This window comes from Capricornis sumatraensis, chromosome 23, assembly GCF_032405125.1.
Source record: "Capricornis sumatraensis isolate serow.1 chromosome 23, serow.2, whole genome shotgun sequence".
Lineage (NCBI taxonomy): Eukaryota > Metazoa > Chordata > Mammalia > Artiodactyla > Bovidae > Capricornis > Capricornis sumatraensis.
The window spans coordinates 19,073,988-19,097,245 of NC_091091.1; the positions used below are offsets into that span (position 1 = coordinate 19,073,988).

General features: G+C 51.8%; 1 protein-coding gene across 3 annotated transcripts in view; it reads right to left on the minus strand.

Annotated features, from left to right (window-relative positions):
* Window positions 1–8,641: 8,641 nt before the first annotated feature.
* Window positions 8,642–23,258, minus strand: part of RRP12 (ribosomal RNA processing 12 homolog) — a 28,957-nt gene continuing 14,340 nt past the window's right edge. For all 3 annotated transcript variants that reach the window (XM_068961302.1, XM_068961301.1, XM_068961300.1), the window contains 18 exons: window positions 23,087–23,249; window positions 22,531–22,685; window positions 22,171–22,238; window positions 21,527–21,620; window positions 20,541–20,699; window positions 20,323–20,403; window positions 20,019–20,124; window positions 19,647–19,754; window positions 18,974–19,131; window positions 17,906–17,997; window positions 17,562–17,723; window positions 17,270–17,442; window positions 16,905–17,033; window positions 12,112–12,161; window positions 11,329–11,398; window positions 9,804–9,871; window positions 9,431–9,513; window positions 8,642–9,132 (listed from right to left, as the gene is read on the minus strand). In XM_068961302.1, coding sequence (XP_068817403.1) covers window positions 9,030–9,132; window positions 9,431–9,513; window positions 9,804–9,871; window positions 11,329–11,398; window positions 12,112–12,161; window positions 16,905–17,033; window positions 17,270–17,442; window positions 17,562–17,723; window positions 17,906–17,997; window positions 18,974–19,131; window positions 19,647–19,754; window positions 20,019–20,124; window positions 20,323–20,403; window positions 20,541–20,699; window positions 21,527–21,620; window positions 22,171–22,238; window positions 22,531–22,685; window positions 23,087–23,249 — 2,022 coding nt within the window. In that variant the 3' untranslated portion in view covers window positions 8,642–9,029. The remainder of the gene's footprint in view (window positions 9,133–9,430; window positions 9,514–9,803; window positions 9,872–11,328; window positions 11,399–12,111; window positions 12,162–16,904; window positions 17,034–17,269; window positions 17,443–17,561; window positions 17,724–17,905; window positions 17,998–18,973; window positions 19,132–19,646; window positions 19,755–20,018; window positions 20,125–20,322; window positions 20,404–20,540; window positions 20,700–21,526; window positions 21,621–22,170; window positions 22,239–22,530; window positions 22,686–23,086; window positions 23,250–23,258) is intronic.

Below are 23,258 nucleotides of genomic sequence, written 5' to 3' on the forward strand. Positions count from 1 at the left end.
CATGGAGGCTGGGTGTTTTGTTTGTTTTGTTCTTGATGTATCCCTAGTGCCTAGGGCAGTGCCAGACATGCAGGGAGCAAGGATAAAAAAAAAAAAAAAATCCTATCTAGCCTTCATAGTCCAAAAACCCAGGGGCCCAGCTTCCCTCTCCTGAAGCTAAAGATCCCTCCGTGAACAGCCCTGGACTTCAAGTTGCAGTTTCCAAGCCACTTCCAGCCACTTCTCACCGTCTTCACCACTGAAACTACCGCTTCCCGTCCCAGCCTAATGTACCATCACCCTCTTGTCTGTATTGTTAAGAGCAGGTTCCCAGCAGGTCTGCTCATTTCCTCCAGCCTGTTCTAATCTATGACTCACACAACAGCCAGTAATCCCTTTTTTTTTTTTTTTAAATGCAAGTCAAATCAGGTCGCCCCTGTGTATCCTCCACGCGCACCCTATTTTTGTTGGGCTAATCCAAGGCCCTGTAAAACACCCCCATCCAGCAGCTTCTCTGGTCTTCAGCTGCCCCACTCTCCACATGGCCCCCCTGGCCCAGCAACCTTGGCCTCTTGTCCGTTCTTAAGGGGCCATGTGTGCGTGTGTGCATGCTTGCTAAGTCGCTTCAGTCATGTCCGACTCTTTGACACCCCATGGATTGTAGCCTGCCAGGTTCCTCTGTCCATGGGGATTCTCCAGGCAAGAATACTGGAGTGGGTTGCCATGGCCTTCTGCAGAGGAGCTTCCCAACCCAGGGATCGAACCCATGTCTCTTAGGTCTTCTGTACTGGCAAGCAGGTTCTTCATCACTAGCACCACCTGGGAAGCCTGAAGAGGCCATACTCCTGATTCCAGGGCCTCTGCACATGCCATGCTTAGTTTGGAGCATGGCCCAAAAGTGGGTGACAGGGGCTTTAGCAGCTCTGCCCCAGACCCCAACCACATACGCACACACAAACATACAACCTAAGCAAAAAAAAAACGGCCTCGTCTGCAACAGCGCTTCAGGACAGAACCCAGAAACCAGAATATTTGTCACTTTGGTTGTTTACGCAAACAGTCTAACCTAAAGCCTCCTCCACCCCAGGTCTTAGATAAACATCGTTCACTTCAAGGGGCCTCCCCAACCAAATCAAGTCCAACTCCCCACCTTGTCCAAATCCATCCCTTCATGGCCACACTTAGACTTCATGGCTAGTCCAATCATGTCTTTATTGATTTATTTTTAATTTATTTTGTCTGTCTCCACCTCAGAAATTTCATGAAGGCTAAGTTCCTATCTGCTTTACACACTGCTGAATCTCCCATGCCTCCCAAAATCTTTTTGTGGAAAGAAGTCCTTTTTTCAGAATAAACGCACGATGCCAGCGTGTGAAGAAAATGTTGAAAAAAGAAAAGATTTGCAGGCCAACTCCATCCCCCTCCTTGAAAGGGGAGGAGGAAGAAGAAAAATACCATACATGCCCCCCGACCCTACCCCTCCTGGCCCTCCCAGTCCTCAAGAAAGTCAGTTCTGGTCCAGCTCCACCCTTCTCTCACCAAGTACAGAAGCCTGTTCTGTAATTAGTTTTAGTCTGAGTCGCCGGGCTTTGGGGGTGAAGAGCATTCAAGATGATGAACGGGAACAAACTCTGTTGAGACTCTGGTGTCCCAGCAACACCATGTTCCCCCAGGAGCTAAGTTACTTCTGTGGCAGGCAGCGTGGGGTAGAACTCTAAAGGCCTGGATGGTCCCTAACGCCACCTGCTTAAGTTGCCTGTGGGGTCTCAGCTATAAAGTGGGATGATCATGAAAGTGAAAGTTGCTGAGTTGTGTCTGACTCTTTGCGACCCCCTGGACTATACAATCCACGGAATTCAGGCCAGAATACTGGAGTGGGTAGCTGTTCCCTTCTCCAGGGGATCCTCCCAACCCAGGGATCGAACCCAGGTCTCCTGCACTTCAGGCGGATTCTTTACCAGCTGAGCCACCAGGGATGATCATGAAGGTGAGAATCTTACCACAATGAGGCTCTGTACAGCTCGAGTTGTAGTTGCCTCTGCACCTGTGCAGGTAACAGTGGATCAGGTGTGACTGTGCCCTGTGTGGCGTCCTAAGGGAAGGGACTCACATAACCCCTGTGATGACCCTCTTGTGGGCAGGGAAGGGTTTTCTGCAGAATAAATGCTAGATGTCAGCTTTGCTAGCTGATTATTATTTGTCTTGGAGGTATACTCTACCCACTCAGAAGGAGTTGAACTACCTGCCAGAATGATTAAGGAAGGCCATTTTTAGATAAGTATTATCACACAGCGACCCAATCAATACATGCATACAGGCAGCCGCGTAAAAATCTGCTGGGGTAACACTGTGCCTCGTCATTTTTATGAGTGTTTTATAACAGAGGGTTATTGGCCATGGATGTACTTCAGGTTCAATTGCCTCAAGTCCGAGATCTATGGCAGAGCAACCATTCTAGGGCAAAACAAGACTTTTCAAGATCTTGCAAGACCTCCAGAGGAGCCACTGGACCGTACAAGCTGTTTCTAGCATGGTTCATAAATCCATCTGCCTATAAACAGTGCCTCAGACCCTCTCTGAATGTCTGGATAAAAATTGTGTCAGCTCTGTAATTGGAACCTGCAGGTCTGCAGGGTGACATCCCTGGAATCTGGAAATCAGGCTGCTCTCTAGAATTCAAACCCTTCAGTCTGCACCGAAGTGAAGAAGGCAGGAGGCAAATCAAATCTCAGAAAAGCTTCTGGACAGAAGGTAAGTGGGTCCAAAGAGCCTAGAAGATACCAGAGAGGAAGGATTGGGCCTGTTGTGCAGGGGTACATAGATCCGAGAGGCACCCAACGGGCAGTATTTATATCCCATACACCAAGGACAGCAATGACCTTAGTAACATATCACTCACGTGATTCCCTAGCCTGTTTCACGCTCACAGAAGCCTCTGATTTTGACTCCTTTTTCAGGGGACAGTATGTCCAGAGCGGTCACCATGACACCAAGTCTCCGGCCCTGTAGCAGTCATTCTCGTTATGAGTTAATAAGTGGCAATTCTGACTAGGACTCTTGTGAGTCTGTTTTTACTTCACTGAACCTATCAACTCCGACTTTACTTCCTTTATTGTTTTAATCAACGCTGATTTTAAATTTATTTTTATAAATAAACATTAGGACCTTCCCTCATGACTCAGTTGGTAGAGAATCTGCCTGCAATACAAGAGGACCGCATGCAATGCAGGAGATGCGGGTTCGATCCCTGGGTCAGGAAGATCCCCTGCAGAAGGAAACGGCAACCCACTCCAGTGTTCTTGCCTGGGAAGTCCCATGGACAGAGGAGCCTGGCGGGCTACAGTCCGTGGGGTCACAGAGAGTCGGCCACAGCTTAGTGGCTAAGCCACGTTTCTATTTCTGGCTGTGCTGGGTCTTTGCTGCTGTGTGCAGGCTTTCTCTGGTAGCGGCGAGCAGGGGGCTCCTCTTCCTTGTGGTGTGTGGCCTTCTCACTGCAGTGGCTTCCCTTGTTGTAGAGCCCAGGCTCTAGGGCTCTCGGGCTCCGGCAGTTGCGACCCGAGGGCTGTAGAGCAGACTCAGCAGTCATGGCACGTGGACTTCGTTGCTCTGCGGCATGTGGGATCTCCCCAGAGCAAGGGTCTAGCTAGTGTGCCCTGCATACGCAGGCAGATTCCCGACCACTGGACCACCAGGGAAGTCCCAAGGCTGATTTTAGATTGCAAAGCTGATATCCAGAACTCAACGGGGATGAACATGCAGCCTGCGTATGCAGTGGCAAGCCACTATACCCTCACCCACTTTCTTAATCAACATTTACTCATTACTGACTACAGCTATAAATGGGATAAAACCTTCCTGGACCTGGATGACTTGGCCAGGCTCTAACACCCTGGTGAATATTTCTAATGGCAGCAGTGACATTAAGCATGATTTCAGGAAATGGCAAGCCAGCTCACATTGCTCCAAATCAGGGTAATTTTCTGGAGTACAGTCATCTATCCATTCATAATAATGTCTAGCAAAAAATAGAACAAGGAGCAGTCATCGTGTCACTTTCTAAATATTGCTTTGCACATGACCCAGCATCTAGTGAGGGCACTGTGCTGTGTGCTTAGTTGCTCAGTCTGTCCAGCTCTTTGTGACCCTATGGGCTGTGGGCGAGCAGGCTCCTCTGTCCGTGGCGTTTCTCTAGGCAAGAATACTGAGTGGTTTGCCATGCCCTTCCCCAGGGGATCTTCCCAAACCAGAGATCGAACCCAGGTCTCCGACATTGCAGTTGGATTCTTTACCATCTGAGCCACCCGAGAAGCCCAAGAATACTGGAGTGGGTAGCCTATCCCTTCTCCAGGGGAACTTCCCAACCCAGGAATTGAACCGAGGTCTCCTACATTGCAATCAGATTCTTTACCAGCTGGGCTACCCGGGAAGTCCAGTGAGGGCATCAAGGAACAACATACTTATGGACTCAAAGACCATTTCTAAGTACATTGAGCTACATCTACCAGGCAGATATTTAAGCCAGGACATTGAAAACATGCTTATGAAATGTTTATACCTCAGTAGGGTAAAAATTTTGTGATAGCCAAGTGCAAGCTTAGAATATAAACTTGTAATTTAAAACTCTATTTTTGTGAAAAAAGCCCTGTGTTTAGAAACAAATGAAATATACTAGGATTAACAGTGAGAATTTGGTAGAAGGATTCTAGCCCATTTTTCACCTTTCTGTTTGTTCCATACTGGTTTTCATAACTTCTGTGACTCTTTACTTTTTTTGGCCGAGCTATAAAACTTGTAGGATCTTTGTTCCTCAACTACGAGCCCTCAAGATTGAAAGTAAGGAGTCGTAACCACTGGCCTGCTGGGGAATTCCCAAATCTTTATTAATACTTTTAAGTGAAATACAGAATACACTCCAATTTTCTAAGTTACCTTTTGAAGAAACATATGCAATGAAGATAAATGAAAACAGGGGCTACTTTAATTCCTTAAGTAATTTTCTCACTTGTAAACAACAGAGAAAAACACAGGACCAAGCATGTGGACAGATGTAGGCTTGCAAAAGCACCGAACACCTAATAAGATAACCTATGCCAGGGATGAACTGTGGGCAGAGCCACTACCACACCTGCTGAGGCCATCTTGAGATACATCATCTCCCAAGAAGGGGGAGGGTCGCTTTAACCTGACCCACCTGTGTCCAGAACATTGTGTTAATAGGGGATACGAGCAGACTGCCTTTGCAAATCCCCAGAATGATGCCAAATTCACGGCCAGCACAAGCATTGCTGTTTCGGTGCAGTCAGGGTGGGTATGTTTTGTTTTCCGTTTCTTTTTTATTTTTTTATGTTTCATCATAGCTTAATTTAAATTGGAGTATGCTTGCTTTACAACGTTGTGATAGTTTCTTCTGTACAACAAAGCGAATGAGCTACATGTATACAAAGATCTCCACAGCCTTGAGCCTCCCTCCCAACCCCCTGACCCCCATTTTACCCCTCCAGGTCATCACAGAGCAGAGCTGAGCGCCCTGTGCTAAACAGAAGCTTCCTGCTAGCTAGCTATTTTACTCATGGTTGTGTATATACATCAGTGTTTCACTCCCAATTTGTCCCACCCTCCCCTTCCCCCACTATGTCCAGATGTCTGGTCTCTGAATCTGCTTTTCTATCCTGCCCTGCAAATAGGCTCATCTGTACCATTTTTCCAGATTCCATATATTTGCATAAATAAATATACAGTATTTGGGCTTCCCGGGTGGCACTGGTGGTAAAGAACTTGCCTGCCATCACAGGAGACAAGAGATGCAGGCTCGATCCCTGGGTCAGGAAGATCCCCTGGATAAGGGCATGGTAACCCACTCTAGTATTCTTGCCTGGAGAATCACATGGACAGAGGAGCCTGGCAGGCTACAGATCACAGATGGACATGACTGAATTAACTTACACCATATTTATTTTCCTGATTTATTTCACTCTGTATGACAGACTCTAGGTCCATCCACATCACTGCAAATGAGCTAATTTTGTTTAAGGCTGAATAAGATTCCATCGTATTTAGATGTATCACGGCTTCATCCATTCATCTGTCAATAGACATGTAGGTAGGTTGCTTCCATGTCCTGGCTAGTGCTGCAGTGAACACTGGGGTACCTGTGTCTCTTTGAATTATGGTTTTCTCAGAGTATATGCCCAGTAGTGGGATTGCTGGGCCATATGGGGGTTCTATTTTTATTTTTTCAGGAATCTCCATACCGTTCTCCACCGTGGCTGTATCAAATTTCATTCCCACCAACAGAGCAATAGGGTTCCCTTTTCTTCAGTCTCTCCAGCACTTGTTGTTTGCAGATTTTTTTTAACTTTTTGTGTTGGGATATAGCTGATTTGTTTGTAGATTTCGATGATGGCCATTCAGACTGGTGTGCAGTGATGCTTCACTGTACTTTTGATTTGCATTTCTCTAATAATTAATGATTATTGAACACCTTTTCATGTGTTTGTTGAGCATCTTTTCATCTGTTATGTCTTCTTTGGATAAATGTCTACTCAGATCTTCCATTTTTTGGATTGTTTTGTTTTATATTGAATTGCATGAGCTGCTTGTATAGAGATTAATCCTTTGTCAGTTACCTCACTTGCAAATATTCTCTCCCATTCCTAGGGCTGTCTTTTCATTTTATGGTTTCTTTTGCTGTGCCAAAGCTTTTAAATTACTAGGTCTCATTTATTTTTATTACTCTAGGAGGTGGGTCAAAAAGGGTCTTGGAGTATTCTGCCTGTTTTCTTCTAAGAATTTTAGAGCGACCAGCCTTATATTTAGTTCTTTAATTCATTTTATTTTTGTGTATGGTGTTAGGGAATGTTCTAATTTCATTCTCTTACACGTAGCTGTCCAGTTTTTCCAGCACCACTTATTGAAGAAACTGTCTTTTCTCCACTGTGCATTCTTGCCTCTCTTGCCGAAGACTTGGTGACCGTAGGTGTTGGGTTTATCTCTCGGCTTTCTGTCCTGTTCCATTGGTCTATATTTCTGTTTTTGTGCCAATACCATAGTGTCTTAATTACTGTAGCTTTGTAGTATAGTCGGAAGTCAGAGTTGTCTTCCATTTCTGAGGATGGACCCCAGAAAATAAAGCCCAAAGTCTCAGATTCTGACACTGCCAAAAGCAGAACAAAATTAACGTAGTAAATCTGAACTTTGGGGGGATGGCCTCCACTGTTCCAGTTGCCCTGGAATCAAATGAGCCTTGCACTGATGAATATGCCCAATTCTCCTTCTCCCCATAGACAGAGAAAAGCAGCACTGCCTTTCCTAACAGATGTTTCAAGCACCTGAAGTTTCTGAAGCAAGATTAATTCTTGCCTCTGCATCAAGATAATTTGCATTTGAAGCGTACTTCCCAAAGGATATGGAGTTTAACATATCACTAACATCTACCTTTCTAGGTCACCTGTTCTTTCCACTTTTGAAAGAAACAAAGCTCCTAGGAAAATACACCATGATAAGCAAGTTGCTTCAAATTTTAAGACATCAATCCCAGGCAGTTGGGCAATCCTACCCATACTTATTTCACGTGACACTTTCTACTGCATGTGCTTGCGTTCCTGAGAATGGAAACAGAAAAGGGCTGGGCCGGCTTAATTTGGCCCACCTTGTGTCCAGAAGTGTAACAAAGGGTGTCACGGTTAGACCACCTTTGCAAACCTAATAGCCACCTCTTTTGACCTTCCTTCCTCTCCAATTCCAGACTTTCTGTGAACAAGACATGTCAACAGCGCCACCTCTGGGCAGCGTGTGATTCCTCTCAGCTTCCTAGCCCCAAATCAGAAGAAATGCCCTAATTTGGGGGCAGTGGATCAAGTTGACATGAGTTCCCTGAGGGGATGAGAGGAATGGTGCACAGGGTCTCCTGGGAGCCATTTCCAATGTGGAGACTTTGAGATAAGAAAAACTGTCAATCCAATGCCAGGGGACAAGCACAGTTCCTTATACCTGGGGGTGGGAAAGAGCGTGTGCTTCTTTGCATCTTGATTCCTACTGGGAAAGCACAAGGAGTATCCTGGGCTGGCAGGATATACGGTCTTAGGAGCAATGGGAGCCCTGCACCACTCCCTTCTCTGCTCCAAACCAACAAAAGCTGGACAGTGGGAAACACACTGCGCTTCATACCACAGCTTGATCCATTTGTCTGGGGAAAAAGAATGTGAGGATGAGGAGGGTAGGTGATCAGGCTGTGCTTGGCACACAAGGGCTCAGTAAACACCCTACTGAGTCAGTGAACAAAGCTGCTGGGAGCAGCCTGTACCCTGGGGCAGGCTGGGGCAGCCAGTGCTACAACTCCTCCTTTAGTCTGAGTCCTTGGTGCTCGAGCACGGCTCTGCAGACCAAGTTCAGAGCGTTCACTGCCACTCTGGACGCTCCAAATGTCACCTTCTAACTGGGACGTTAGTTGGAAGTTGGGAAGATCTCAAACACGTGGGTCAAGATCCAAAGCCTGACCCAGGGCTATCATGCTATGCCCCAGACTGGGTACCAAAACTGGTAGGGAAGCAGTCAAGCCAACTGGTGCCAATGACTAGGCACTATTCTTATACCTGAGGGAGGCAGGAGATAAGGTGTTTCTAGGGACAACACATGGTGTTGCATCTTTATTCTATGTCTGGTCAAAGCAAACTTCACACGCTCAGAACTGCAGCCAGGCTGAGTGCCACGGGGCTACAAGCAGGTGGAGGAAAGGAAGACCATCTATCTACTCTGTTGTTTGCAAACACTCTGGATGGAAAGCACAGATGCCCCACTAGCCACTCGGCGATGACAAAGCCACATTCCCATCTCCAGACCCCAGGGGCATCTCTGAAGGGAGACAGATTCTCATTTGGAGCTTCCAAAATCCAGGGCACCTCTGGGACCCAAGCCTGGTTCCAACAAGTCACTCTGAGTCCAGGCTCCACTGCTGACAGGAGCATCTGGAGCTGGTGTCAAGGCAGCCTGGGGGCTGAAAAGGGCCTCAGGCTGGACCACAGAGCAGCTTGGGGAGGAGGGGGCCCTGGGGCTCAGGGCCGACGATCCTTCCTGCGGAGCTTGTGTCCCACGTGGGAGCCCCGCTGAGCAGCTCTCACCAGGCCCTTGAACTGCCCCTGTAGCTTCATCTTCTTCCTGGCAAGAACGAGGAATAGGAGGGTCACGTCTCCCTGAGACCAGGGAGTCCCCCTTCCCTTAATGTCAAGAGATAGCCCCCGACCCTGACCAGCTTGAACAGGGAGAAGGGGCGCTGCCAGGAGGTGGGCAGCATGTGATCAGCACAGACCATGCCCTTTGTGTTTAACAGAGCAGTTCAAGTCAATAATACTTGAAGGTGCACGTGAACAAGTAAAAATAGGAAACTGGAAGAGACTCGAGCAATTGAGAGGACAGTGTGATGAGCACGTGCCACCCCAGCCTGCACACACCGTACCTGCGGTTGAGCTTGGTTCTGTTGAGGGGGATGTAGGCGTAGGGGTCGAGCCGACCCTTCTTCTTCACGTCACCCTTTGCTTTCTGCTCACCCAGAGAAACAGAGTCAATCGGGAGTGTGGGTTTCCCTTTCCACCCTTGCCCCTGATGTGACAGGCCGTGTCCTCCCTTTCCATCATTCTCTGCCTCAGGTGGTGCCCAAGAACTCCTGCACCCCGAGATGGCCACCCAGCAAAGGCCTGGACCACAAGACGTCTGTGTGCCCCTCGGTGTGGCCTCCTGCTGGCTCCACAAAAGCTGCCTCTTGGGGTGATGATGGGCATTCGTCCCCAAGCCCCTAGCAGGGGAGCCCTTCCCCTGCCCCCAGCTCTTACCTTTGCCTTGTACTCAGCCCCGGGGATAGTCTTCTTGGCCACAGGGCGATGGATGCCAGAGCCTCCCGCTAAAGGGGGAACACAGAGGCCATGAGTCAGGCAAGGCCAGGGCACCTCCTCCTGGGAGAAGGCGAAGGCAAGGCCAGGGCACCTCCTCCTGGGAGAAGGCGACAGGCACCTTCTCAGAACGCTGCTGGTGAGATAAGTCACAGCCAGGACCGGATGGCTGTCCCCTAGCAAGAAGACGAAGACCATCCTCGAGAAAGGACTGTCCAGTGACTTGACAATCAGACCACTGGGCTCCTCAGACTGATTCGAATCCACATAAACCTACCAGTGACCTCTGGGAAATATATATATTCTCAATTAACATAAATTAGCGCATACTCTCCAAACTGGACCTTCTCCATTTTTTCTAGAAGAAAGATCACAGGCTTTGAAATCAGGCAGACTGGGCTTCAACTCCAGGCAAGACTCTTAACTTCCTGGAGCCTCTTAGGCTTATCTGTAAAATGAGGCGCTAAGGCTGGATCTCAGTTCAGCTTCCCATCGACACCGTGAGATAGAGAGGCAGCTCTCATCCCATTGTACAGACATGAAAACTGAGGCTTCAGGACTGAAGTGCTTCCAAGGTCGGTGTCATTTCCAGTCCGGGCTTCCACACAGTCACGGATGGAATCCCAGAGTGCTGACTGAGGACAGCTCTCTGAGATGACCCAGATGATCCTCCTTTACAGGTAAGAAGCCAGAAGCTCAGAGAGGTAGCGTGACCAGGCCAAGGTCACACAGCTGAGAGCAGCTGGGCAAGCAGTCTTGAACCCAGGCTCCTGCTGCGCTGTATGCTACTACCACTTCTGCACACACCTTCTTAGAGCAGAGGAGGTGAGCTGGGATGTGACCTGTCAGACCAAGAAGTGGAAGGAGCCTTGGCATTCTCCTCCTGGTTCATGCCATGGGGCTGTGAGCAAACATTTGCTACTGGGATTGGGGACCTCCCACACCAGCCCCTAGACCTCCAGATGCAGAGCAAGGGCCTGGGAGCAGGGACCCTGCAGGGGCTGCCTGGCGGGAAGGAGGCAGAGGTGAGACCTCCTCTGGCTTTGGGCAGCCACCTTGGTACCTCTAGTACCTACTCCAGGAGCTCAGGAACAACTGTACAGAGCGACTCCCTGGGCAGGCCTCTCAACTGCCACCCTCAGCACAGGACTAATCTGGCCTGACTCAAGGCCATATAAGAGACACCCCCCAGGAGAAGGGTGGGCTGCAAGTCTCAGAAAATCTTGGGTGGGTGGGGAAGAGATGAGGCTTAGGGGCTTCCCAGAAGGGCTGGGGGTTCTGCACACAGATCTCCTAACCCCCAGGCCCCCTGGTCCTCAGCCTAGTCTTAGGTGACGTATCAGGCAAACTTTGCTGGTGTCACCTGAGTGCAACCAGGCCCTGCAATCTCTTGGCTCTGCCTGCAACACACTCAGCCTCGTGCAGATGACAGGGTACCTGCTCCAACAGAGAAGAGAGGAAGCCTCACCTTGGTACTGAGGGGGCATCTCCAGCTCCTCGTCATCAGCCTCTTTCTGCTTAAGCTTCTGGTGCTTTTTCTATAAAGAAGCAACAAGCAAAGTTCATGAACAAGGGGACGTGATCATACTCGCTAATGGCAGCAGTAAAAGCAGTCGTAACATGCATTAGCAGAAAAGGTTCCCTGCCAAGCACTCGACCCCCCGCTTACAGATAAGGACACTGAAGCTCAGAGAGGGCAAGTAACCAGGCAAGGTCACACAGCTAGGCGGCGCAGACGTGGGGTTACACTTTTAACAACCCCTGTGACCTTGGGCAGGCTGCTTGCCTACTGTAGCCCCCTCTGGAAACAGGAATGGTAGAGTCCCCACCTCCTGGGAGGATCGAGGTGACACGTGGGGCTCTCGGCACTCCCCAGAGGTAGGTACCCGACCCCACAAGGAGCCGGCCCGTGGCAGCATGGAGGCCGGCTACTGCCCCTGCTGCCTGCACAGTGTATGCCCTCAGGGGAGAGACAAGGGACCGTCTCTCTTCCTTCGGCTGGACAGCGCAGCCAACCCCGAAGGAAGCACTGGGTGCTTCGGGGGACCCAGACACCCCCCATGCCCTGCAAAGGGGTGGGCCGTGACATCGCACACTCCAGACTGCCTGCTGTGCGCACCCCCAGTGCTCCACTGAGAAGTCAGCAAGCAAGGAGGGTGATTCGGTGGAGCAGGGAGATGGCGAGAAGCTATGAGGCCCAAGGCTTAGGTCTTAGGGCCCCGGCCCTCTAGCACCAGGAATTACTACTCACGCTCTTGACGCCTACGTCTTCCATGAGGCCAGCCATCTCCTCATCCTCCCCTGGAGCCAAAGAGAGAGAGGTCTGTGATCACGCAGGGACCTCCCTACTCCATCTTCCCAAAGCCCACAGATCTCAGCCTGCTTCCTCCCGGCTCGTCAGGCCGCAGGGGCTGCCAACTGCAGCCCCAGGAGACATCCTGTGGAGGACCAGATCCTGACTCCCGCCCCTTCCTCCTCCCCATCCTGGGACCCCTGGACAAGAGCCCCTCTAGGAAGTGGTGACCTGACTTCTAAAGTAAATACAGCTTTTGTTTTGGATACTCTAGAAAGTGCCAGGTTTCCTGGGGAGCCGGGCACTACTGCGTACACTCCACTTTGCAAGGAAGACTGCCAGTTCCCCTACTTGAGAACCTTTCTCCTCCCCACGTGTGGGCACATAAAGAGGCATGAACCAACAAAAAGCACAGGCAACAAAAATAAAGATAAATAAATTAAACGCCATTAAAAATGTTAAACTCGTGTGTGTCAAAGATGAAGGTCCCAGGGTGAAAAGGCAGCCTGGAGGATACGAAAGTATTTACAAATCATACATCTGATAAACGGTTACTCTCCACGATAGTATAAGATTGTGAAAAGAAGAGAAGCGAAACGCAAGGAAAGGTATACCCATTTGAATACAGCGTTCCAAAGAATAGCAAGGAGAGATAAGAAAGCCTTCCTCAGTGATCAATGCAAAGAAATAGAGGAAAACAACAGAATAGGAAAGACTAGAGGTCACTTCAAGAAATTAGAGATACCAAGGGAATATTTCATGAAAAGATGGGCTCAATAAAGGACAGAAATCGTATGGACCTAACAGAAGCAGAAGATATTAAGAAAAGGCGGCAAGAATACACAGAACTGTACAAAAAAGATCTTCACGACCAAGATAATCACGATGGTGTGATCACTCACCTAGAGCCAGACATCCTGGAATGTGAAGTCAAGTGGGCCTTAGAAAGCATCACTACAAACAAAGCTAGTGGAGGTGATGGAATTCCAGTTGAGCTATTTCAAATCCTGGAAGATGATGCTGTGAAAGGGCTGCACTCAATATGCCAGCAAATTTGGAAAACTCAGCAGTGGTCACAGAACTGGAAAAGGTCAGTTTTCATTCCAATCCCAAAGAAAGACAATGCCAAGAATGCTTAAACTACCACACAATCGCACTCATCTCACATGCTAGTAAAGTAATGCTCAAAATTCTCCAGGCCAGGCTTCAGCAATACATGAATCGTGGACTTCCAGATGTTCAAGCTGGTTCTAGAAAAGGCAGAGGAACCAGAGATCAAATTGCCAACATCCACTAGATCACTGAAAAAGCAAGAGAGTTCCAGGAAAACATCTATTTCTGTTTTATTGACTATACCAAAGCCTTTGACTGTGTGGATCACAAGAAACTGTGGAAAATTCTGAAAGAGATGGGAATACCAGACCACCTGACCTGTCTCTTGAGAAACCTGTATGCAGGTCAGGAAGCAACATTTAGAACTGGACATGGAACAACAGACTGGTTCCAAATAGGAAAAGAAGTATGTCAAGGCTGTATATTATCACTCTGCTTAGTTAACTTATATGCAGAATACATCATGAGAAACGCTGGACAGGATGAAGCACAAGCTGGAATCAAGATTGCTGGGAGAAATATCAATAACCTCAGATATGCAGATGACACCACCCTTATGGCAGAAAGTGAAGAAGAACTTAAAAAGTCTCTTGATGAAAGTGAAAGAGGAGAGTGAAAAAGTTGGCTTAAAGCTCAACATTCAGAAAACTAAGATCATGGCATCCGGTCCCATCACTTCATGGCAAGTAGATGGAGAAACAGTGGAAACCGTGGCTGACTTTATTTTTTTTGGCTCCAAAATCACTGCAGATGGTGATTGCAGCCATGAAATTAAAAGACGCTTACTCCTTGGCAGGAAAGTTATGACCAACCTAGACAGCATATTCAAAAGCAGAGACAAGACTTTGTCAACAAAGGTCCGTCTAGTCAAGGCTATGGTTTTTCCAGTGGTCATGTATGAATGTGAGAGTTGTACTGTAAAGAAAACTGAATGCCGAAAAACTGATGCTTTTGAACCGTGGTGTTGGAGAAGACTCTTGAGAGTCCCTTGGACTGCAAGGAGATCCAACCAGTCCATCCTAAAGGAGATCAGTCCTGGGTGTTCATTGGAAGGACTGATGTTGAAGCTGAATCTCCAATATTTTAGCCACCCGATGCGAAGAGCTGACTCATTTGAAAAGACCCTGATGTTGGAAAAGATTAAAGGCAGGAGGAGAAGGGGATGACAGAGGATGAGATGGCTGGATGGCATCACTGACTCAATGGACATGAGTTTGGGTAAACTCTGGGTGTTGGTGATGGACAGGGAGGCCTGGCGTGCTGCAGTTCATGGGGTCACAAAGAGTTGGACATGACTGAGCGACTGAACTGAACTGAACTCCACGATAGACAAAGAACTTCTTATAACTCAATAAGAAACAAACAACCCAATTAAAAAATGGTCGAAGGACTCGAGCAGACGTTTCTCCGAAAAAATAAATGGACAATAAACATGAAAAGATGCTAAACATCATTAATCATTAGGGAAATACAAATCAAAACTACCATGAGATACCACTTCAAACACTCCAGGATGTATACTATCAACAAAATACAAAACAGCAAGTGTTGGTGAGGATGTGAAGAAATTGAAACCCTTGTGCACTGTTAGCAGGAATGTAAAACGGTACAGTTGTTGAAGAAAACAGTATGGCAGTTCTTCAAAAAATTAAAAGACAGAAACCACATGATCCACTTCTGGGTATGTACCCAAGCGAATTGAAAGCAGGATCCTGAAGGGCTATTTGTACATTTATGATCATAGCAGCTATTTACAACACTCAGAAAGTGGAAGCATTGCTTATGTCCACTATTGGAAGATGAACAAACAAAATGCAGTCTAGATGTACAACAGAACGGGAAAGGAAAGGAAAGTGAAGTCGCTCAGTCGTGTCCGACTCTTTGCGACCCCATGGACTGTAGCCTACCAGGCTCCTTTGTCCATGGGATTTTCCAGGCAAGAGTACCGGAGTGGGTTGCCATTTCCTTCTCCGGGGGATCTTCCCGACCCAGGGATTGAACCTGGGTCTCCGCATTGTAGACAGATGCTTTACCATCTGAGCCACCAGGGAAGTCCAACAGAACAAGGGCAGACTTAAAAAGGGAGGAAATTCTAACACAGGCTATGACGCGGACAAACCTTGAGGACATTATGCGAAGTGAAATGAGCCAGTCACAAAAGCACAAACACTGAATGATTCCCCTTATATGAGGTACCACAGGTCATATTCAAATTCACATTAATACAGACAAAAAACAGAATGGTGGCTGTCAGGGACTGGGGGAGGGGGAAGCGAGGAGTTGCTATTTCATGTGAACAAGAGTTTCAGTTTTGCCAGATGAAGAGTGCTGGAGATGGGCTGTACAGCAATGTGAGTGAACAGTCCTTCTAAAAAATGGTTAGACAGGGAACTCCCTGGTGGTCCAGCGGTTAGAACTCCATGCCTCCACCACAAGGGGCATGGGTTCCATCTCTGGCTGGGGAACTCAGATCCTGCATGCCACGTGGTGCAGCCAGGAAGAAAAAAAAAGAAAGAAAAACACAAGAAGCAGAACGTTGAGACTGATCGGCTGGAGGGAAGAGAGTGAAGTGAGTCCAATGTCACAGGAAGCGTGTGACCAAGTACAGAACCTGGGTGGTCCCTGGGCTTGTGGGGAGTTCTGAGGAAACACAGCTAAGGCCGAGGGACTGTGGAAAGGCCACACGAAGGGCTTGCACTGGATCTTAGAGTGCAGAGGGTCTGGGAAGATGGAGGGGGGGCCGGGGCAGGGCACACTTAGTGTCAGGATTCCATGCAAGATAGGAGCAAGGAGATGGGATACAGAGATGAGAAGGGGGCAGTGAGAGGCCAGAGCAGGAGAGAATTAGTGTCGCCACCCCCACCCCCAGCAAGCCTACCATTTCATCTTTACAAACACCCTCTGAAGTTGGTGCTGGTGTCACACCCACTGTGGGGCGAGGCAACCGAGGCACAGAGAGGTTACGGGACTGTCCACCGTCCCGGAGCTGGCTGGTCCAGCTGCCTAGGCAGCAGTGGCCGTGCTAGCTGAGAGGCTGCAGTGCTGGTGGTGAGAACCAAACTAAAGAGGAAGACGCACATTTTAGAAGACCTACGCTTTTGTGATCTTACATGACATGGAGAGAGATATGTGCAGAGAGGGAACAGGGAAAATGAAACAGGACTCAGAGGTGTTACACCTGAGCAGCCCCTGGACCACAGGAGACAGTGACGTGGGAAGTTGGGAGGGGCTGGCTCTCTTCAAGCTCTAGATGAGCTTCCAGACCTCATCCAAGTTTACACTTGGAATTTAAAAAAAACTTTTTTTTTAAAGGAGGAGGAAAAGCAAATAGAACAGACAGAAGAGAGATCAAGAGAGTGCATGACACAGGGTGAGAGGAAGTACTGCCTTTTGAAAGTTTTGTTTGAATTATGGAAGTATTGAATAAGTAGCTGAGTTACAACATGAAAAGATTTCTTAATGTGGTCAGCAAAGTTTGAGAAACTCAAAAAAAAGTTGCCTGAGATATAAGCTCCTTCTATCTGTTTTCACCTATGCTTCCCCAAAGGTGGTCACCGACTGAAGGACCAGATGAGTGGATGGCTGCATAAGCAAATGCACGCAGCCTTGGCCCCTCCTGCGGGGGCAGGTGGCCCCACCTTTGGCGCCCTGCTCTTCCTCCGTCTTGGTGTTGGCGTCCTCCTCCTCTCGGATGATTAGCCGGCCGTCGGCGCTCACCTTGAAGCCATGGTCCTTCTTCTTGCCGCGGCCTGGCCCAGGGTGCGTGGCTGGTGGGGCAGAGTCAGGTGGTGAGGAGGTGGCAGGCCAGTCCTTACCTGCTCACACCCTCATCACAACCCTCCAGGCCCAGGTCTGCGCCTTGGATGGGAACCCACAGCACAACCATGTGTGTGTGTGAGAGGTGAGAGTGCCTGCTGGCCTCCCTAGAGGCCATCCTACTTCCGAACTTGGCCCGAGGCAAGCCTGTCCTCTGTGCCCATGGGCCAGCCGTTTCTTGGCTTACCCAGGACTCGCTGGGACACCTTGGGGTCCAGGAAGTTGAGGGGCTCGTCCCCGCCCCCCTCCTTCAGCCACGCCCGGCTCCTCTGGCGGGCCAGTCTCCGCTGCTCCTTGCCCCGACTCCGCTCCTCCTCCTCGTCCTCCTCATCCTCTGAGTCGGCCAAAATCTCCTCGATGCTAAGGACAGAGAAGCCCCAAGTCAGGGAGCTCCGGGAGAGGTGGGGTGGCTGGGCACGGCCTGGGCAGGCTTCCGCTGGGGGGAGACCAGGTCCCCAGGACCTGGCCTCGGGGCTCACCTGTCGCCTTTGCCCTGGACGGGCTCCTCCTCCTCCTCTTCTTCCTCTTCCATGGCGGCCTGGTGGAGGGCCCGCTGTTTCTTGGCCCGGGACTCTGCTTTCCGGATGTTTACCAGGACTTTGTGGTATTCCTCTGGCAGCAGTTTCTTCACCAGCTCAAACCTGGGGGGTGAGGGGGGCACACAGGTGAGCAGTGAGGTGCCGGGGACAGACAGTGTGTTCCAGAGTGAGGGGTCCAACCGGAGCCCTTCCAGTGCCCTGGCTCGGGGCTTTCTTGGCAGCGGCCCTGGTGGGACGGAAGCCCCTCCACTCCTCCCCTGCTCCCTCCCAGTCAGGGTACAGACCCAAACTTGCGGATAAACTTGGTGAACAGGTTCCGAAGCTTCATGCGGAAGTGCCGTCGCATGTCGTCCGAGAGCTTTCCAATGGTGCCCATCTGCAGGACAGAGTGCAGGCTTGAGGGGAGGAGGCACCCTGCCCTGTCTGCCCTGCACCCCATGGGGTTCCCCTGGTTCCACACGTCCTGTCTGCTTCCCTGTATTAATCTCTGGCTGGACCTCTCTCCAGCCTTCATGAGGCCTGGACTGAGAACCGTGTGGCCAGCAGGTGTCATCTGCGGTGTCCCTCTGGGGGCTCCTCTAAAGGCTTGTACTGACCCCCGTCACTCAGGGACAAGTCACCGCCTAGGCCGTTCTGCTGATCCATGGCCCCAGTTAGGTGGCAGGCTTTAGCAGGAGAGGGTAGGCTGTCCTGCCTCTCATCTGCCTCTTCTTGCCTTGACCCAACCCAAGGCCAGATGCAAAGGCAATCAAGAGCCCTGATGCGACTCAACCCCGCTGCAAGTGGGAAAGTGAGGTGGCGGGCGCAGTGGACCATGGGCTCAGAAGACAGTCCCGGCTTGCTGCACCCCTTGTGCCCAGCAGGAGGGGGCCAGGGACCCAGCACCAGAGGGTTCTTCAGGGACCTGAAACCAGCAGGGGCATCCAAAGGAGTCTTCTCAAACCCAGAAGATCACAGTGAAGAGGGAAAATGCAAAGGGAGCTTGGGGGCTGCCCAGGGCAAGCCCAGGCTGCAGCTCTGTTCCAGGACTACTCTCACCTGCACTGTGGTCAGGGGAAATCTGGCCTTGGTTGGCCATCTATAAGACAAGGGGTGGCCCCACCCACTGGCCCTGCCCTGCAGAGCCCCTGCTGCTGTGGAAGGGCCGTGGGGGGATGACAAGAGGTGGCCTGGGCGGTGTGCCCCTTAGCCTCCACCACCAGCCCCTCCAGGGATCCTGCACAACCTTCTGCTGCACAAGACAGCATGTGGCTAAAAAAGCGTTTGAAGGTGCCTGACCTCAAGGCCCCACTAGGTCTCTGCCGGCAGCTCTCGGCCATGTTGCCACCAGCCGAGGGGAAGGGGACGCTCACCACCAGCTGCACGTGCTTGGCCAGGTGCACCACATCCATGACGACCACTGCCACCTTGATGAAGCCCAGCGCCGACTTCACCACATCGCGGGTGCGCGAGGCCAGGAGCAGACACACGTTCTCCAGCAGCTGCTCCATGGTGCTGGTCCCCATCAGACCTGTGGGGGCCAGAGGGCCACTGTCAGGGACACCGGGAACCCCGCCCAGACCCCAGGCCCCAGCTGGGCCAGAAGAGTGGGAGTTGACCCCTGAGGGGCTTCTGTGTGCCTGGCCAAGGACTAGACCCTTTCCACGAATATCTCCTCTAGTCCCTCGGCCACCCTGTGAGCAGGGGCTATGCTTTTCCCGTTTGAGAGATAAGAGAGTAAGGTTCCAGGAGGATCCTGAGTTTGTTCAGGATTGATAAGCAATGGTTGATATGAAGCAGAACCCTAACTAAGATCTGGGCAAGGGATCTAACCTCCCCCCGCCCCTACCCTCAGGGACTCTGGCCCCTGCGGAAGGAGGAAGGCTGAGCTAGGCAGCAGGGAAGGTGGGAGGCAGCTGGGCTCAGGTCCAGCTCTTCGTCCTCCCTCCCAGGACCACTCTTCATTCTGGTAGCCACCCTGTCCTGACCTCCTGGGCACTGTCCGACCCCGAGGGCTTTCCAGGCCTTCAAGGAAATAGCGTTTACCTTTAAACTCGAAGAGGAGGTGGGTCAGGGCCAGGATGCTGCAGCTGACCATGGTCACTGTGCCCACCAGGCCAGGGTAAATGAGGACGAGGTAACGCTGCAGGGCCTCTGGGGGCAGAGAGAAGGAGGAGTTGCCCGGGGCAGAGCCCTCTGCGTGCGCTGCTTCATGGGCCCACCAGGAAGGCGGAACTCCAGCCAGAGAGGAGCAGCCTGCCTGGGGCCAGGGCCAGACAGCTCACACTACCCCAGCTCTCCGACTAGTGGCTGAGGGGTGCCTCCTCCCCGAGCTGGGAGCAGAGCATCCATCCCAGCCCCAGGCTCCCCAGCTGGGAGCAGAGCATCCATCCCAGCCCCAGGTCACCCAGGCCTCACCTTCCTGGTTTGGGCCAAACCGAAGGAAAGCGTGGCCCATCTCCACCAGCAGCGCGAAAGCATTTTTCCGAGCTCCCACCGAGACCTCCTTGGTGCAGAGGATCACCTGCCGGGACAGCCCCGTTAGCATGCGCTCCCCAAGCTGGCCACCCCAGGGCTGGCAGCCTGGGGCAAAGGGGCCAGGTAAGGGTGCTCACGCTCCCCGGCCACCCCCACTCCCAAAGCTGTGCTCCCGGATCCCGGCAGACCTTCAGGAGCCACATTCACACATGCGCCCCATCTCCCCACCCCCCGCACCCTGCACCTCTGGGACAAGGGCACTGATGAACTCCTCGTGCTCGGCCGAGAGCTTCTTCACAATATGTATGAGGCACTTCAGACGGGGCTGCGGGACAGGGCGACAACACTCAGGACCCTCAGGGCCACCTTCGCCCCGGAAGCCCCCGAAAGCGCCTCCAGGCAGGTCCTCTCCTGGTGCTGCCTGTCCACGCTCGGGCGGAGTGGGGGCCCTAGAGTCCGCACCCTCTTGGCGGGCGAGGAGGCGCTCCGCAGCGAGTCCAGCAGGGTCTTCTTCAGGTCGTCCAGGTGGCTCTGCACGAAGCGGGCCCCGGGGCCCTGGGGGCTGGCACACACCTCCTCCAGCACACGGTAGGCCTTCTTCTGTATCCCGTGGGCCTTGCTCTGGGAAGGGGTATGATGGACAGGGTGAGAAAGGAGGCTGGGGAGGCCTACCCATCCACCACCCGCCTCAACTGTCACTCAGGCCAGTAACATCCACAGAGCAGCCACATGAGCTGTGACCAGCCCTGGAGGGGACCCAACAAAGCCTGTCCTCTGGAGCTTGCGACACCTGACCAGAGGGTAGGGAGACCACAGGTGGTGAGAGGTTGACTCTGGGCCGGGCAGGGGAAGCTGAGAGGAGTGAAGCCCCCTCCCTCCCTTCTGCTCTTCCAGGGCCACCTCTCTGGAGGTTGGGTGACCCTGCCCTGGACTTGTGTGACCGCCTGCATGTTCTACCCAGGGCACTGCTCACGCTGCTGGGTAACTGCTTATTACAAGTAGTGGTGGGGACAGTTTTCAGGAGGTCACGCTGGCCTGACTCTTGCCTGGTGGTTAGCCACAGCAGGCAGGGGGCGGGCTAAGGCCCACAAGGGCTGCTGTGTCTGGAACTCTTAAAGCTGCCTAATGAGGCCCGAGTGGCAGCAGGGGGATGAGGTTGGGTGGGGTGAAGGTCAGGGCAGGCAGGGATGGGCCCAGTGAGTGAGTTAGGTCTCAGCTCTGTAAGAGGCATCTTCAAGAAGCTGAGGCCTCAACATGGCATCCACGTGACAAGAGTCCAGGACTAGACGGGTACAGAGGGCAGCCACGCCACAAGAAAGCAGACCAAGACCCGGTCTTGGGCGGCAGCAAGGCGAAGAGACAGAGACATCCCCCTAACACACACACCGCAAGGAGCCCCCACTTGCCCCAGGAGTGGTCGTGCGGGGCTCCCGGCCTCCGTGGCTCACCTCTAGGTAGGGCCGGATGGTGGAGTAGAGCTTGCTGATGGCGGCTTCATCAGCATGGGGAGCCAAGGCCACAACCAGGTCCAGGACAGACAACCTGCTCGGGGACAAGAGACCAAGGAGGGGCTTAGCAGAGGCTGGGGAAGGGCGTAGACTATCTGTGTCCTCATGACTACTGGGGACAGAGGAGGTGGGAAAGGTCAGGGGGAGGAGAACAAGAGGCCTCGAAGGAGCCCACGAATAATCAATGTCTGTACCTAAGTCAGCACTCGTAAGGTCCCAGCTACTGTTCCTGACCCTTGACATGTGTCAACACCTTCAATCCTCATAGCAACTCTCTTGCAAGTATTATCATTATGCCCATTTTACAGATGAGAGCTCAGAGTAGATAAATAACTTGTCCAAGGTCACAGCTCGTAAGTGGCAAACCTGGGATTTGAACCTGTGCAGCACGTCTCCACGGTCCTGGCCCATCCCTAGCAGACTACAATGCCACTCTGGGAAGGAGGAGCCGGTCAGGCCTCATGGAGGAGCTGGGTCATTCAGTACCTCAAGACATTCGTAAATAATTCCAGAGAGAAACACAGGGCTTCTGCCAGCACACCCTCTGGTTCCCTGGGTTGCCCCAGCTCAAGTGGGGTACTCACCTGGTGAAGTCAGAGCTAGAGGGGTCCAGCACCTTCTCACTGGCTTTTTCCAGAAAACCATTCACCAGCTGACAGCCCAAAGACATAAGGAGATGGTTGTTCAAGAAAAAATACAAAACACACATACACAAAAGAGCAAATACAAAACGGCAGCAGGTCACAGGACTACCCCCTTGTGCCTTCCTCCCCCTCTCCTCCCTATTTAGGGCCCCAAGCCCAGTGCGCTGCTGACATCAGTCCCTGTTCTTCTTGGGGCAGAGGTCCACGTGAGCCACGGTGGGTGGAGTCTCGACCTTTCCAACACCGCCAACCAACCCTCACCTACTGGAGACTGTTCCTCCCCCTCCTCCACCAGCTCACCTGAGGCTCAGTAATGGTGAGGTAAGTTTTGATGGTTTCCAGCACAGCCCGCCGAGGAGCTGGGGTATCTCCGGCTGCAGCAGGCTGCCCGTACAGGTTGAATAGGATGGGCAGAAAGTTCTTGGCAAAGCGGCTCACTTCAGCACGATCAGCCTCTGGCAGGAAGATCAAAGTTTGCACAAAAGGGGCAGAACATGACCCCTCAACAGCCACTGGGGCTGCAGCCCAGAGCCATTCTTTTGGGGGACCTGTGATGGGACCAGAGGTCTGGGGGCCTCTGGGACAGGAGAGGCTGAGGCCAGAGCACAGAGAATGGGGCCACCCCAGTCTATGGGGCCAGCGAAGGACCAGGCCCACATAAAGGCTGGACAACTGCCAGCACGTTGAGAGTAAAGAGAGAAAGGGGGCAGTTTTCAGCGTCCCATCACCTCCTCGGGTCCCCAGCAGACACTCAGGCCCTTGCAAAGGCTGATAGCTCAGGCAACGAGCAGTCCAGACAGGGTCAAGGACTCACGCCACAGCAGCCACCTTCTGCCAGGCCTGACCCCACACGTACCTGCCTCACAGCCCTTGGTGATGAGAGTGCGCAGGGCCTGGCATACAGTGACCCTCAGGTCTGGGCGCTCGCTGATGGCCGTGCCTAGAGTCCGTGCCAGCCCTTTGAAGGCGGCGGCCACGTCTGTGGGCCTCGTGCAGAAACCAGGCAGGAGGGTCCAGATCTGGAGAGG